Source organism: Thamnophis sirtalis, unplaced genomic scaffold (assembly GCF_051295495.1).
Source record: "Thamnophis sirtalis isolate CommonGarterSnake01/CBP01778 unplaced genomic scaffold, rThaSir2_p1.2 scaffold_3, whole genome shotgun sequence".
NCBI lineage: Eukaryota > Metazoa > Chordata > Lepidosauria > Squamata > Natricidae > Thamnophis > Thamnophis sirtalis.
Genome location: NW_028261383.1, coordinates 141,189,925 through 141,205,900, shown reverse-complemented (window position 1 = coordinate 141,205,900; position 15,976 = coordinate 141,189,925). Strand labels below are relative to the sequence as shown.

Below are 15,976 nucleotides of genomic sequence, written 5' to 3'. Positions count from 1 at the left end.
CAATTGAGCCGAAAACTTCTGTTGCTAAGCAAGACAGTTGCTAAGCGAGTTTTACCCCATTTTAGGACCTTTCTTGCCAGAGTTGTTAAGTGAAACACTGCAACTGTTAAATTAGTAACACAGTTGTTAAGTGAATCTGGCTTCCTCAAAGACTTTGCTTGTCAGAAGGTCGCAAAAGGTGATCACATGACTCCAGGACACTGCAACCGTCATAAATACATACCAGTTGCCAAGCATCTGAATTTTGATCATGTGACCACAGGGATGCTGCAACAGTCATAAGTGTGAGAAACTGTCATAAGTCACTTTTTTCTATGCCAATGGAACTTTGAATGGTCACTAAACAAATGGCTGTAAGCCAAGGACTACCTACTTGCATTGTAACTCAATAATGCCTTAAGATAATTAAATGGAGGAGGAGCTAAGATGGAGGACAGGCAACAACAGTTGTAAAGAGTTCTTCCAAATGTAAATTAGGTTTTTCTTTTTTTTAATCTCTATATAAGTATTTTTATATTTTTAACTCATTTTTAATCTATTTTTAATCTATACTGGACTTTTACAAAAGCACAGTGTGGCTACCATTTGTTTTAGATACATTTTAACAATGCCTTAAGAATTTTCCTCCATTTGTAGTGCAAAATCCCAGATCACCATAATAATAGGCACTGGCTTTTATTTTAATTCAGCAATAATGTATAATTCTCACATTACCTCAAAAATTTCTTCCCTGGAGACCTCTATACGGCAGTGTCCAGCTTGGGGCTGCTGCTGGGAGAGCTCTTGCCTCAAAATCTTGAGTTTTTGTACTAGATCTCGTTTGTACCTTGGCACAGTAAGACATTCAGCCTCGTCTGAAAGTTGGCACAGTGAAACAACTTGTTGCTGCTGCTGCGGCTGATCTTTAAGTTGATTTTGACGACTGAAAAGAAACAGAGAGACTTTAACTTTCAAGATTCCAAGACTTCCGGTTGCTCTCATTTCCAAGGCTTCCATAAAATGCACGTGAGCTAACATATTGGGGCGGGGGGAAATTCAGTGTGTTATTCTATCAAAATTCTCTGAAGGAGCCTGGAAGAGTGCATACTCCTGTTTCTTTTAATACTGAACATTTCAAGTACTTTATTTAAAAAAATGGATCAGAACACAATATGGACATTGCTCAACATGTCTCAAACTGCCCTATTTTTCCAAGGTTTTCAGGTGTGTCCAAACACAAATAATCTAAAAGGAGGATATCATCATACATTTTAATTGCTTTTCCTGAAAAGTTAATTTACCAAAATGCTTGTAGAGAGTTTGGCTAAGTTGGTATCCACTATACCTGAATTTGCCTTAACCACAGGAATGTAGGCAATTTTACAATTGGCACAGAAAACTGAATATTTTCACTAGCTATTAAAGAAAAATGTTATAAAACTAAGTTCAGACAGTGAAGGATGAAAACATGATATATTCAAGGTAGGTCCTTCTAACATTTTTTATAGTTACAACTCATGCCAAAATGTGCAGCATTTTAAGTAGAAAGAACATTATTTCAGAATAAAAGTTATGCTAAGAAAAAATGTCTAAATCTGATTGTTTAAGATTATATATGAAATGTCAGATGAAACTGTGAAAGTAATATAGTTCTTAGTAGACACAATGTGGAGAAACATAATTCATTGCCTCTTCCAATTATTAGCAGAAGTCAATGATAAAGTAAATCAATCAATCAAATTCATTAATTTTATGAGAAATGAGAGGCAAATATAGATGGAACACAGTAATTTTGATAGGTTTTACAACCATGGTTTTACTGTGTTTCAAACTGTTAATGAAAATTCAGTAAAGGCTTAAATATACACATGGATAAATCCATTCATAGATAAGATGACCCTCAATTTTTAACCATGATAACAAGAAAAATGACCCAGATAAATAAACTCTTGAAATTCACTGTGTCATAATTTTCATAGTTGGCAAATTTTTGTGGCATTTTGGTTACAAATTCAACATCAGCTTATCTGCAAATGATGTTAGCCTTGAATATATAATCTTAATAAGTATTAACATATATACGGTATTCCCAGGTAAACCTATCAGTGGATAAACCAAATGTTAGGGGTGTGTTCAATTAACTGTTAGGTTGTTTAAGAATCAAGAGAACAAATAATAATGGGCTTAAATTTTCAAATTTCCAACCTATTGTTTATTTGTAATTATTTATATAACTTTGAAAGTACTCCCATCTTTATTAGCACCTGAGGATATTTAATAAAATTTAAAGAATATCATGAAATCAATCCAGTACTCAATAACTTTATAGTTCATAAAAAATATTTGGTCAAGACTGTGCAATCCTTGTCAGGATTAGATTTCCTCAGACAGCACCATTTGACTAGTAATAGCCTGTGATAGGAATCCAAGTCATTTAGTTTTGTTTCTTCTTTTTAACCCTTATCTGGTTAATATAGTTGCAAAAATCATATTAAGGCTCTCTAGCTTTAATTCTCAGATTTTTCAGCATTATGCTCTGAGTACCCTGCTATAAACTAAGTAATCACTGATTAATGGAATAAGAATGTTTAGACAGCATCATGAGCCGAGGTGGCGCAGTGGTTAGGGTGCAGTACTGCAGGCCACTTTAGCTGACTGTGATCTGCAGTTCAGTGGTTCAAATCTCACCGGCTCAGGGTCGACTCAGCCTTCCGTCCTTCCGAGGTGGGTGAAATGAGGACCCGGACTGTGAGGGCAAGTTGCTGACTCAATTTGCTAAAAAATTTGTAAACTGCTTAGAGAGGGCTGAAAGCCCTATGAAGCGGTATATAAGTCTAATTAATAAATAAATAAGGGATGAAAGCGTCTTGTTCATTACAAAGAGATGGTTGTTTCTCTTATAATTGACATTTTCAGTACCAGGCATGGACCATGGTAGCCAAAATGTCTTGTTTACTGTCAACAGATATTTGCCAACCCGTGACCCGTCAAAAGCGCGGACGGCAAAAGCGCGATCGACAAAATCGCGCCTTTGACGTCATCACAGCGCGACGAAAAAGATCGAAAAATTCAAATAAAAATTAATAAAAATTAAATTAAAGCAAGCCGATTCACACAAAGGTAAGGGTTAGGGTTAGGGTTAGGGTTAGGGTTAGGGTAAGGGTTAGGGTTAGCTTTAGAGCGTTAGCGTTAGCGTTAGGGTTAGGATAAGGGTTAGCGTTACGTTTTTCGTTACTTTAACGGTTAGGTTTAGGGTTAGGTTTAGGGTTAGGTTAAGAGTTAGGGTTAGGGTTAGGTTTAGGGTTAGGTTTGGGGGGGTTAGGGGAAGGTTTTAGCTTTATTTTTACATTTTTTCGATCTTTTTCGTCGCGCTGTGATGACGTCACAGCGCGCTTTTGTCGAGCGCGATTTTGTCCTACGCGCTTTTGTGGTGGAACCTTGCCAACCATGCTTACTAATATCAAAAACCACTGTTGCCAGCCTGAATACAAAAGCAGCAGCCAACATAAACCAGAAGCAGTCAGGTGAAGACATCATCAACAAATGCTTTCTTCCTCCATTCTTTAGTTTATGCCAAGTAATAAAACTGTGGCTGCTGTTTTTAAATTTCATTCTGGCTGACAGAATTTTCTGTTCTTCCAGCCACAAGTTTTCTGCTGTCAGCAGTCATAACTAGCAATTCTACTTTACCCTCAGTTTAAAAATAAGATTATGTATAAACTTATGTGCTTTAAGTGGAATAGTAAAAGAACTCATGAAACATTTCTCAGGAACAGGTAGACTTTCAACTGGATTTTTTTTTTAATGGGCTTTTTAATGTTCTCAGGAGTCAATATATTTAGGTTGTTATAGGTAGAAATTAAAGGAATAAATTAAAGCTAGCAAATGTGGTATGTTAAATGCTCCAGCCTTTTGGAAGAGTGTCCCCACTCCAGGAGTCATTTAGCCTGCCTTTAAAGATCTGGATTTTTATTTATATTTTTAATCCCACCTTTCTAAGTAACTCACGGTAGCAAACATACCCAATAATACTTTATTTTATTATAACCCTCTCTGTAGGCACACGCGCCATTGCCAGCTGCTCGTTTGGTTTCTGGCACCGGCCAGCTGGTCTTCGCATGTGCCGTGACGTTGGAAAATGTCCTGAAAACGGCCCAAAACAGCCGAAAAATGTCCTGAAAATGGTCTGAAAAATGTCCTGAAAATGGCCCGAAAAATGTCCTGAAAATGGTCTGAAAAATGTCCTGAAAATGGTCCGGAAAATGTCCTGAAAATGGTCTGAAAAATGTCCTGAAAATGGTCTGAAAAATGTCCTGAAAATGGTCTGAAAAATGTCCTGAAAATGGTCCGAAAAATGTCCTGAAAATGGTCCGGAAAATGTCCTGAAAATGGTCTGAAAAATGTCCTGAAAATGGTCTGAAAAATGTCCTGAAAATGGTCTGAAAAATGTCCTGAAAATGGTCCGAAAAATGTCCTGAAAATGATCTGAAAAATGTCCTGAAAATGGTCCAGAAAATGTCCTGAAAATGGTCTGAAAAATGTCCTGAAAACAGCCCATTTTTCGGGCTGTTTTCCGGGCTTTTTTTCAGGCCATTTCCCAGCCAAACCAGCCTGAAACAGCCCCGAAACTGTCCCCTAAACAGCCACAAAAACGGCAACAAAACAGGCATGTGTGCGCCAGCCAGCTGGTCTTTGGGTTTCTGGCGGTCCAGCATGCGCACATGCACGCACATTCCAGTTTGGGCACTTGGTGTTGAAAAGGTTCGCCATATATAAAATTTATCAGATACTACACTTTTGCTGATGACACTGCTAGCTGAATTTCTGAAATCCTTTCATAATGAAAAACAGATGCATAAAGAAAAAAAAATAAAGTATGTAGCTTGGGAAGTGCAAAAAAAAAAACAGTCTGTGATTTTAGAACCTGACAAATAGAAAGTTCTTTCTGTTGCAAGAAGCCTAATTTGTTAAGCCTTTTTGTTAGCCTACATGAAACACAAATTATATTCTATACTATACTTCTGATGGTTAATCAGAAAATGCCTATTTTTAAGTCTTTGGAAAGTGCTTGACATAGCAGATAAGAGGATCTGCTGTAATATCACATTGGTCAGTAAAATAAGCCAGATTTGAAGAGTTATGCAAACCAAAAGATTTTCTAAAAAATTGTAATTATATTTTAAAACAGGTATATAAAAATCAAACATTTTTAGATAATTTGGAACCTGCTTTAAGGTTCATCTAACCAAGAAACGTATCTTCTAGAATCATGTTCCAAAATATTGTTCTGTGAAAACATAGTTTTAATACTTTTGTTTTAAAAAAAGAGACTCAAGTGGACATGCAACTATTTCCCACATATGCAGAATGAAGCTGACAAAGCAAAAGCCAGCAGTTCCCAGACTATTACCTCAGTATAGATCATGTATTTTCCAAGGCAATCAAGAGAATGGATAGCTATCTATTGACTTGGAAAGGCAGGAGGAAAAAGCCTTGAATTTAAAGTCTGAACTTATCTTAAGAACTTTATTTTCAATGTATTGAAGTGGATAAATCTTCCACGAGCAACTGTTTTATTCTTATCTGCAATAAACAGATTAATCAAGCTGACTCATATCTGTGAGGCCTTTGTGAAGAAAAAAGGAAAGAAAGATAGTTTCTGAATTGGGTGTAAATACCTACTGAATTAAAATTTATAGTTGGCATATAAAGGTATTAGAGTTCAGAAACTATATTCTAAGAAGAACTGAAATAATTAATAATTGTGTCTAGACAATAGCAACTTTTGCTCTTGGGAAGAATAGAAGTATTAAATGCAGGAGAAAAATTGGAAAATCTCTGGTGCAGAAAATACATTTTTGGGGGATTAAAAATGCTTCCTCTGTTTCAACTCTATCAGGAGAAAATAATACTATTTTATAGTTTGATTTAAAACAATGTAAGATGTTAATTCCCTTAGAAAGAATGTAATCAGATATTCCTGAAAAATCCCTGTCTAGATTAGTTATCCATGAAAATATAAATCATACTTTACTACCAGAGAGACAATTTCAATTAGCATAGAAAATTTTTCTCATATTATATATAAATTATATACTTTAAGGCCAAGTACCAATCTTCCAAAATTGAAAATGAAACCGAATCTCTCCCCCCTCTTTTTTTTCTCCTTTCTTTCTAGGCTTCGTATATCTTAGGTTTTTCTATTTTAATTTGGACAGATGCAAAAGAAATTAAGGAGAAACCTGGCTGTTAGGAATAGAAGAAATGCAGAAAATTGGTTTTTTTCATAACAGTAAAAATAAAATATAACCAATGATTAACAAAAATGGTAACATTCCTAATAACCCTTTACAAATCAGTGACTTATCAAATAGAACACAATTTCAACATCCTCTTTTTCAGAGCATTAACACTTCCAAGACCTTTTAGATTAGGTTAATCTAAAATGCACATGTAGAAATTAAAAACCATGAGAGACTTTCCTGGAAAACTACCTTAAATACTCTAAATATTATTAGCCACATATTGGTGATATCAGTGATATTAACTCACTTTAGAACCAGGTGCAAATTAGCTGATAGCCGTGGATCTGTAAACTGTGTGGTCCTGTTGTTATGATCAACAAAATAAACTCTGCCTGTGGCTGTGTTTCGGATTTCCCATCCAGGAGGCAATGGCCCAAGCTCTTCACAATTGATGTTGCTAAGATCCCTGCAAAAAACAAATAGAAACAAGGAATATCTCAGCACAGGGCTTCTGAGCCAAACAGGCAGAAATGTAACATAACTATTCCATGAAGTCTGTGCGTATGCATTGTTTCAGAAACATTATCTCTTCGGTTGGATCTCTGGTCCCTGGGAGTAAGTCCACGAAAGTAAAAGAAAAAAACACATACTCTTAGAAAAACATTGCACTACCATGCCTTGGAAATGCTGTTATCACAAAACTATACTGGTTGTTTTTGTTTTTAAATAAATATTCCTGTAATCAGCATGATTCCTACTAGAAATCTAGGTACTTAAAGGCCACTCTTACTATAGGGGCTTAAGAGTGACTTAGTTTTTAGTCATGATTTCAGCAAGTCTTTTAAATTGTTTAAGGATACTTGAAATGCTTTTTCTAAGTTGAAAACAGACCTTATTTTCCATAAAGTTTATATAAGCTTGCAATGTACTACAAATGACTTTAACCCGCCATGTAGACTACCATGAGATAGAGTGACAAGCCCTAGATGAATACAAGTTTTCTCAATACAGTTTGATTTAAAATCTTTTAATATTTGTAAAAGAAGCCTTCCATTAACTTATTATTTCTATATCCTGCACTATACATGTTTCACCTCCCACCCCAGAACAATTATGTGAGGCAAGATAGATTAGACACAGCAGATTACACAGTACATTTCATAACTTCATAGGGACCTGAAGATGGGTCTCTAGAGTCCTAGCACGGTGCTTTAACTGTTACATCATTTACCAGATAAAAAACTAAGAAAGTTAGATTTAAGTGTGTAAGCAGTTAACACTATTGAAATTGTATCAGTATCCATTAATGTTAAAGAAAAAATAAACTATATAATTTAGATTTCAGCTCACTTATTAAAAGTTTTATACTTTAAAAGTTAATAAGTGGAAGTCTGTTTGACATGAGACCATCTTCAGTTCTCAAGACCTCACAGGTTTCCATGTACCCTTATAGCTGCTTCAGAGATTTCTCTGAATTTTAAGGGTGAACAGAGGACTGTAAAGAGCGGGGTGGAGTGCCTCTCTCTTAAATCCACTGACAAAAGCCATTTACATTAGCAGAAAATCTCCACTGATTTGACTTTATTTGGTAAGAAAATTGGAGGCAAGTAAGTAATAAATTTAGGTTTAATTAATTTCATTTCTGATCAAAGAAAGATCTTAGTCAAACCCCTTCAGATGTTTCTGAATGTATTTGACATGTAAGACATTCTTTTTCAGACACAAGTATTCAGCCCACGCTACTCTCTTTTTAAATTAAAATTGAGATTTTTCAGAATGCATTGTTTTCTGAACCATGTTCTGAATTTGAGTATCCACAGAATCACCAACACACATCATCCTGTCACCGGGCAAACGTGCAATTATTAGAAATTTGTGTGCTATTTTGTATTTTATTTGTAAGGGGGCTTTGCTTAATTTCCAGCACCAATGAAGATACATTATTTTCTTACCGAGGTACACGGGGATCGTGCCATGTGCTTACACCGGTTTGAGTATGTAGGAAATACACCTGCCCTTGCTGAGTTGTCCTTTGCTCTGTTTGGGAAATTATCAATGCAAAAATAAATCAGAAAGTTCAAATATTCCTTTTCTAAAGAAAATTCCCCTGGATCTCCAGTTATCATTGACAGTTCACTTTGCCTAAGTGATGGCACTGATTCAAAATTAGCCATTTTTATGACCATACTGGGTTGTAATGTAAGTGTTTTATGGCGAGGAAAATGTCACTGATTAAAATATTTATTAACCACAAGGTCCCAGCATCTCCTTAGTGTTGCACAATTGCCAAATCATCATAGTTACCATAATCTATTTTTTTAAAATTATACTTTCTCTCTTATTTATCAAAGGAAAGCAGATAGTTATACAATTTCAGGAACACCTACCATATCCCTCAGGTAGATCAGGAGGAGTATGCAGATGGGTCCTGCTCATGTAATTCCTATGCCTCTGAGATCTAACTCTCCTTTCCGCGAGCCTGGGGTCAAATGCCTGTCCACATGTTGCACCATTTATTCCTGTAAGAGGTGTGTTCTCATCCACAAAGCAACTCAGAGGTCTGCCAGGACTGGAATATTCCGATGCTGGCCTATTGAAAAACAACAATCTTTGTTTCTTCTATCAAAAGGGCATTACAGTCTAAAATTACAGAGTTTTAAGTAATGTGTTAAGAAATACTAGTTTCTTAACATGTTACTAGAAGGCCACGTTCTAATAAATGAATAAAAATTAATTAGATTAAAATGATAAGCTGCACAAGTTGATTGGATGCTGCAGTGAAAGAAGGCACAAGTGTTGAGGACATTATCTTGGATTATGGCATAACAAATTCTTGATAAATGCAGCACTGCCATCAGACCTAATAAAAGAATTGTCACGTAACAAATACTCCTCTTCAGGCATCTACCGCCAAAATCCAAACAGTTCTTTCATATAAATATGAACAGATTGGCTGGGCATAAAACATGTCCCTTCAATGATCTGGCTGCAACGTTTTACATCAGAAGCAGTTTCAGCCCCCGGGGTAATTCTGTGTAAAGCATATTTCCAGTAATCCAGCCCTAAAATTATCACCACAAGGATTGCTGAGGCCAGATTAGTCCTGACAAGGAATGGTTACAGCTGGTAGTAGGAAAAAGTTCTCCTTGCTACAGAGACCACTAATGCCTCCTTTGATAATAAAAGTTCTAAAACCATCCCAACATTGAGAAATGTTCACACTGTTTGCATTGTACTAAAGATGAAACAAAGAAGACTTGGAGGAATGGAGATGAGAGATCTGATTTCCTACCTATTAGCAATAACACAGTTGCCAACTTCACAACCCACAATAGAAGAATCAGGAAAATCTTGCATTTGTATTTGTTCTGGTGCACAAGTGTCACCGTCTCCCACTCAACCGTAAGCAAAATAGAACAATTTCTTTAATTGTCCAAACTGTTTCCCTTGTTTCTCCCTTTCCTAGAAAGGATATATAAACTAATAACAAACCCTGAGTTAATTTAATGAAAATCAGAGTAAAAAATGGTTTATCTTTATATATAAATATGACCCCTTTATTCCTGCTGGGTTTTTTTCTTATTATTGAATATTAAAAAATAAATGATAAGGACTTAAGGAAAATTTAACAAAACATCGATAAACAACTGTTTTGATCCAATAAGCATATCCAGAAGTTTGAGATAATGTTAAGTGTTCTAGCAAAATGACTGTTGCAGAGGGGAATTTAAAAAACCCCTCTCATTTATCTGAAAACTAATTTGTATGTTCAACCTCTCAAGAGTCCATGAAAAGATTCCCATGAGCAAATATGTTCTATGTTTTTTATATAATAGTGTAATACATATTAAATATGCGAGAAAAAACTCTAATTTGGGAGGAAAGGACATGATTTGGCACATCAACTTAGAATTGGAGAATTCCTAGCACTGACAACCACTAGAGTTGTAGGCACACCACACCTTTAGCTCTTTAAAAGAATGCTTACCGTGTTGGTCTCTCCCACTGTGTTGTTCGTGTGATATGATTCAAATACTGAATTCTTCCAGAGGCTGTCCTCCTTTCTTCCCAGCTAAATATTTTTGTATTGAAAGAAAACAACATTACAAGAAGTTTGATTTTCAAATGTTTGAGCTCACATAGTTATTTATTAAAGAAATGTATGTGTAATATGTTTTAAACTAGCATTCCTTCATTCTTTGTTATCACTTCAAAATATTAAGCACAAATTAAAACAGTATTTGGGACATGCGACATCGTATTTTATTCTAACTGTCAAAAAATGAACTTACCCATCAGGTAAATCATTGTCAAATAGTCTACTGCAATCAACAACTTGCCCTCCTGTGCCTATCCGGTCCCTGGACTGAAGACTTACTATCAAAAAAACAAAACAAAAGTTAAACTTAGAACATTATTATGGCATATCTTGCACGAATCCTTTTGATTCAGTGATGTACAGATTTGGGACTTTGAAAATATATAGGATGCTCTTATCTTTTCACTAAACCTCCTGAGGATTACTTCAAGATAGTGGAAAGCAGTTTGATGAGATTTCAAAATGTAGTAATCTGACTCTGGAAATTTTAGCTCAGTAAACAGGTATAGGTATTCTTAAAATTATGTGTCTCTATAACCTCAAGCTACAATCTTACACCTGCAATCTGTTCCTCATAATTGCCTAGTAGAACACAAAACATACTTTTGTTAGAAAAGATTACTTTAGTATAAAGATTGCTAACAGTATATTAATGGATGATTTATCTGGAATGTGGATCTTGTTAATTCTGGAGCATCTAGCAACTTCCAATATGTTACTCCTTCCATATTCTTTTGGGAGAAACAATGACACAGCAATTCCATTTCTACGTAAAGAAGTAACTCCAAAATGTGACACTGAGGGAATATGTCACTGTTATATGATCCTGCAAGATTTTGCTTGTCTCCATGGTTGTGAACACTAAAATGAACTGGGAAAGGCAATAAGAAGGTATAATGAAGCAACACTTCTTTGCTGATAACATGTCATTCTCTTCCATCCAATTCATATGAAGGATAATGAAACTATATCAGGAATAATAATAAACTGAATTAGGGCCAATAAGCAGCAACTCGGTCCTGGCAAAACTAAGTACCTGAGAACCAACAAATGTTTTGTTTCTTCGAAGAATCTCCTTTAAGGACCATATACATGGGGAGTAGTGACTGGAAAGATAAAGAGCTTTCTCAATTAAGATGCCAAGGTTGTAGAATCGCCTACTCAAAGAAACTTGTCTAGTGACATTCTTATGGTTTGGCCTGGTCAGATATTTTATTAACACATTATTTTCAACATGTCATTCTTTTTTGTTTTTTGCTGTTTTTTGCGGTATGCTACATCTATTTTTATGTTATTTCCTCCTACTTCCATCACTAAAAGCTCTGATTAAAGCTGACATACAAATCTTGCCAGTAAAGATAAATCTTTGGGAACTTTAATTCGCTTGAACATGTGGACAATATAGAAAAGGAACTTCATATTTACCACTTGCCTTATCATTTAGCATAAGTCAATTGCTAGGAATCAGATACTTCTGTATAAAAGGCATCTCCATATCAGGGATTTTATTTAACATATAATATTATGATCTGGTTTCTCATTCGTTTTTTTAAAATGTTGGTTTACAATTTTTATTTACTTGCCTTTTGAAAGTTGTGGCAAGCCTTAACAGTGGCATGTATGACACAATGCTATTGCAAAAACAGTTTACATTTTTACGAACAATTCCCATATTCACTCCTGAATTAAAGAGACAATCTTTAGTGCTAACATTTCTTACATCCAAAGATTTTTCACAGATAAAATAAAATGATAATTCTGTGCCTAAAGTGTTGCAAATAATACAACAAAGGCTATCTGTGTAAACCTAAGTAGTTCTGTTTACTTTATAAAGAGGCCAGTCAAGAATGAAATTGAACACATGACTTATTTGTGGTTTCTGTGGCATTAAGATTAATGGGCTTTTCTTAATCCTGTTTAGATTGGAACTGAAAGCTCAAGTCTAGACCAATACGAGCATCAACCCAGCAAAAGATAACAAGAGAAGCTGGGCCCCACTGCAACCCAAAGGAATGCTGGCGTTCTGAAGGTAGGGCACCATCTGCACACAGCCATCCTTATAATTCCACCTGCTGGGATCAGCATTTAAAAAAAAAACCAAAACAACAACTTGGAAGCAGGAATACAGTCTATAAATCAAAAGTCTGGAAGTTCTCATTAGAAGTAATCTACTCTTCTTCCAACTTTTTAGATTTTTTTAAATCATAAACAACCATTCAGTACAATCGATTCTTAAATATTAGTACTGTAAGCAATGTTAAATTGAAGGATAAGGTTCAATTTCATTCACAGAGCCTAGTACCATTGACACAATAAGATGTTTGGAATGGATCTAATATTGAAACACATAACATGCAACACAGGTGTGAGATCAATTGAATTATATTTCAAAAGACCATCACAACACAAAATTGATTGTCAATTTCTCACACTCGCTACTCCTGGAAAACGAATTCATAGGGTTAACAAATACATTAACAGGATGGATCAAAGTATAGTTAAACAATAAATTAAACATTAACTTTAATAAGAAGAGAAAATAAAGCAGTAAGTAACATGTAAACTTAGTTGGCTTTAAGCATTTCAGTTAAACAGTTATCTGAATGTCACTGTTGAAAATCTATATAAATTATATATACTTGCCAAAGCGTAAATAGAAATGGTAAGAGGAGGGCAATTATTAATAAGGAAGACAAAAAATGAATGCCAAGTAATGTTGATAAGCAGAAATAAAAGAGTTTCATGCAATGGTTTCTCTTTCCAATCAAAATTGGAATTCAATCACTCAGCAGAGCTCCAAAGGGGAGAACGCTTTCATTCTGCCTATGCTTTAATCTCTCCAAATCTTCTTCAGACAATAGGGAATCCTCATGAACCACATGGGAGAAGGCAAAAGGGGGGGGGGGGGAGAAAGTGGATACAAAAGAAGAAATAAAATGCCATTCACTTTTATTCATAAAAAATCTTTGCTGTATCAAAGGGGCTTTTATGGACAATACGTTTAACCTAATGTACTCTATACCATATTCCTCTTCCACATTTTTACAGGGACCTCTTCCAAAAGACTATAATGCATTACCTGTTATGTGTTATTCTTAGAAAAGAAACTGTACCACAGAAGCCTCAAAAACTTCTTTGCCAATAGAATGAAGTCTTATAGTAGCTTTAGGCTGAGTTTTCTGTCAAACCTACATAGGACTATGTCGAAATCATACCGTTCTGACTCAAAACAGACTTAAGTAACAGAAGAATCATCTTGTCAGGCCTAGAAACCATCTTGGGCATTGGATCTTCAGGCTTGCCATGTTTAGTGCCGTGGGAAACTGGGAGGGGAGGGCATTGTATGAAGCTGGGGAGTTATATAGTCATAACAACATTCCTTTCCCCGAGAGTCAAGGCCACTCTACCCTGTACCTGTAAGGGTGTGACTAATAAACATCTCCAATTGGGACGGTGCGTTGATTGGACCATATGACAGACATGTGGGTGTTGGGACAGGAACTGGGACTTTCTTTTGGGTGGGAAAAACCTGGAAGCTTTCAGATTCGGGTGTTCCCAGATGTGCCAATATGGCATTCTCTAATAAATGGAACTTTGAGGAATGCCTAGCCTCGGAGTCTTTTTTCGTTGGGGGTGCTACTTGGAACCTAACACATACTTTGCATTCCTTTTTTTTTTCATTTCCACCCTGGTGTTTGAAATACACATTTAAATTTGGTCTGGTGGGACCTAGTGGTTAAGGTGCTGGTTAGAAACCAAGAGACTGTGACCCAAAGATGCTTTCAAAAGTTTAGTTGCCTTTTGAAAAAGCACTTTTGGGACAACCATGAGCTGGATGGCTGAGAATCTCCATAGACAAGAGATTGTGAATTCTAATCCTGCCTTCCCATGAAAGCCAGCTAGTTGACCTTGAGCCATATCTCTCTCTCTCTCTCTTTCTCTCTCTCTCTCTCTCTCTCTCTCTCTCCCTCTCTCTCCCTCTTTCTCCCTCTCTCTCTCCCTCTCTCTCTCTCTCTCTCTTTCACCACCTTGTGTTATTTAAAAAAATAATCAAGGCAGGTTATAAAATAAAACAAACAAAATAAAATCATTACTTACCTACTATCTGTCCTCTAACTGTATCATTGTCATTTGGTCCAAGTTTGCAGAGATCTAATCTCTGATCTATTAAAAAAAAGGAAGCACATCTTATTTCTATGTAATGATCATGTAAGGTAATTTCTATGGCAAAATACATATTGCTGAATTAAACATTTCTAGAATTTCAAAAGAAGATGAAGAGCATACTGGTCTTCATCTTCCCCAAAGCCACTTTTGACTAATGGTTAAAATACCAGTCTTAAAAAGTCAGAGGCTGTGAGTTCAAGTTCTGTCTTAGGCATGAAAGCTACCTGGGTGACTATGGGCCAGTCATTCTCTCTCAGCTCAACCCACCTCATAGGGGTTGTGGTGGTGGTGAAAAAATAGGAGAAGGACGTTGGAGTGGATATGTTCACTGCTTTATTTGTAAAAATAATTAAGGCAGGATACAAATCAATCAATCACAAATAAATTATAATTTCCATAGAAATAATTTTAAAGTCACTCTAAAAAGCTTATTTCAAAATACCGAAGTACTTTTGTTCTGCCTACTTACAACCAGTGTCTTTGAGGCGGTTGATAGCATTAGAAAGAAGTCTCACACAACCCAGAAAACCAGCTCCCTGTTTTTTATGGATTTTCTTGTGGTTCCATACACTGATTGTTATAGAGTCAGACTTTCCAATGTATCTAAGGAGGGGAAAAAGACAGGAATCAGCAATAAAACATATGTTGACTTCATACTTCTAACAGTCTATTAGAAGACAATTTTTGACTGCAATTTTTTTAGAGCTTCATAACATATTGTTATTTTTATTTTATGCTGAAGAAGAGGTCAAATGCATTATACACAGACTTGTCTCCATCATAATTTACTCATAAAAAGATTCTACTTGAACAAATGTCAAAGGAGCTTTTTAAAAATATATCATACATTGCTGACATCCTTTGGCTAGACAGTCACAGTCTGTCAAACAAAAAAAATGGTATGTTGTTGAGTGTTTAATTTGGAGGATGAGTTCTTACACTTAAGAATTATGTTTCTCTTTGGGAAATGTTTAGTAAGCCTCTCCCATTACGTGCATTCTGTCATAGTACAAACACCTAAATGTTCGATTTACTAAAACATCCTTCTACACTCACTTGTTTAAATCATTTATTCACCCATCACACACATACCCCAGAGTTGCAATGCAGCATAACATAGGTGGTCCTTGACCTATAACAGTTTGTTTCGTGACCGTTCAAAGTTACAACGGCACTGAAAAATGTGACTTATGATCGTTTTTCACAGTTACAACCTTTGCAGCATCTCCATGGTCATGCGATCAAAATTCAGATGTTTGGCAATTGGTTCATATTTATCCCAAGGTTGTGTGATCATTTTTGTGACCTTCGCACAAGCAAAGTCAATGGGGAAGCCAGATTCACTTAACAACAGGGTTACCAGCTTACCAACTGCAGTGATTTACTTAACAGCTGAGGCAAGAAAAGTTGTAAAATGGGGCAAATGTGTCACTTAACAACAGAAATTTGGGGCTCAATTGTGGTTGTAAGTTGAGGATGACTTCTA

The 15,976-nt window shown here is 35.7% G+C and overlaps 1 protein-coding gene across 1 annotated transcript in view; it reads right to left on the bottom strand.

Moving 5' to 3' along the window:
• SMURF2 (SMAD specific E3 ubiquitin protein ligase 2) overlaps window positions 1–15,976 on the bottom strand; it is a 65,996-nt gene that overhangs the window by 13,221 nt on the left and 36,799 nt on the right. Inside the window, exons 4-11 of the mRNA XM_087710249.1 lie at window positions 14,960–15,093; window positions 14,422–14,487; window positions 10,517–10,601; window positions 10,213–10,296; window positions 8,612–8,814; window positions 8,177–8,261; window positions 6,532–6,690; window positions 715–922 (exon numbers count right to left, since the gene is read on the bottom strand). Coding sequence (XP_087566375.1) covers window positions 715–922; window positions 6,532–6,690; window positions 8,177–8,261; window positions 8,612–8,814; window positions 10,213–10,296; window positions 10,517–10,601; window positions 14,422–14,487; window positions 14,960–15,093 — 1,024 coding nt within the window. The remainder of the gene's footprint in view (window positions 1–714; window positions 923–6,531; window positions 6,691–8,176; window positions 8,262–8,611; window positions 8,815–10,212; window positions 10,297–10,516; window positions 10,602–14,421; window positions 14,488–14,959; window positions 15,094–15,976) is intronic.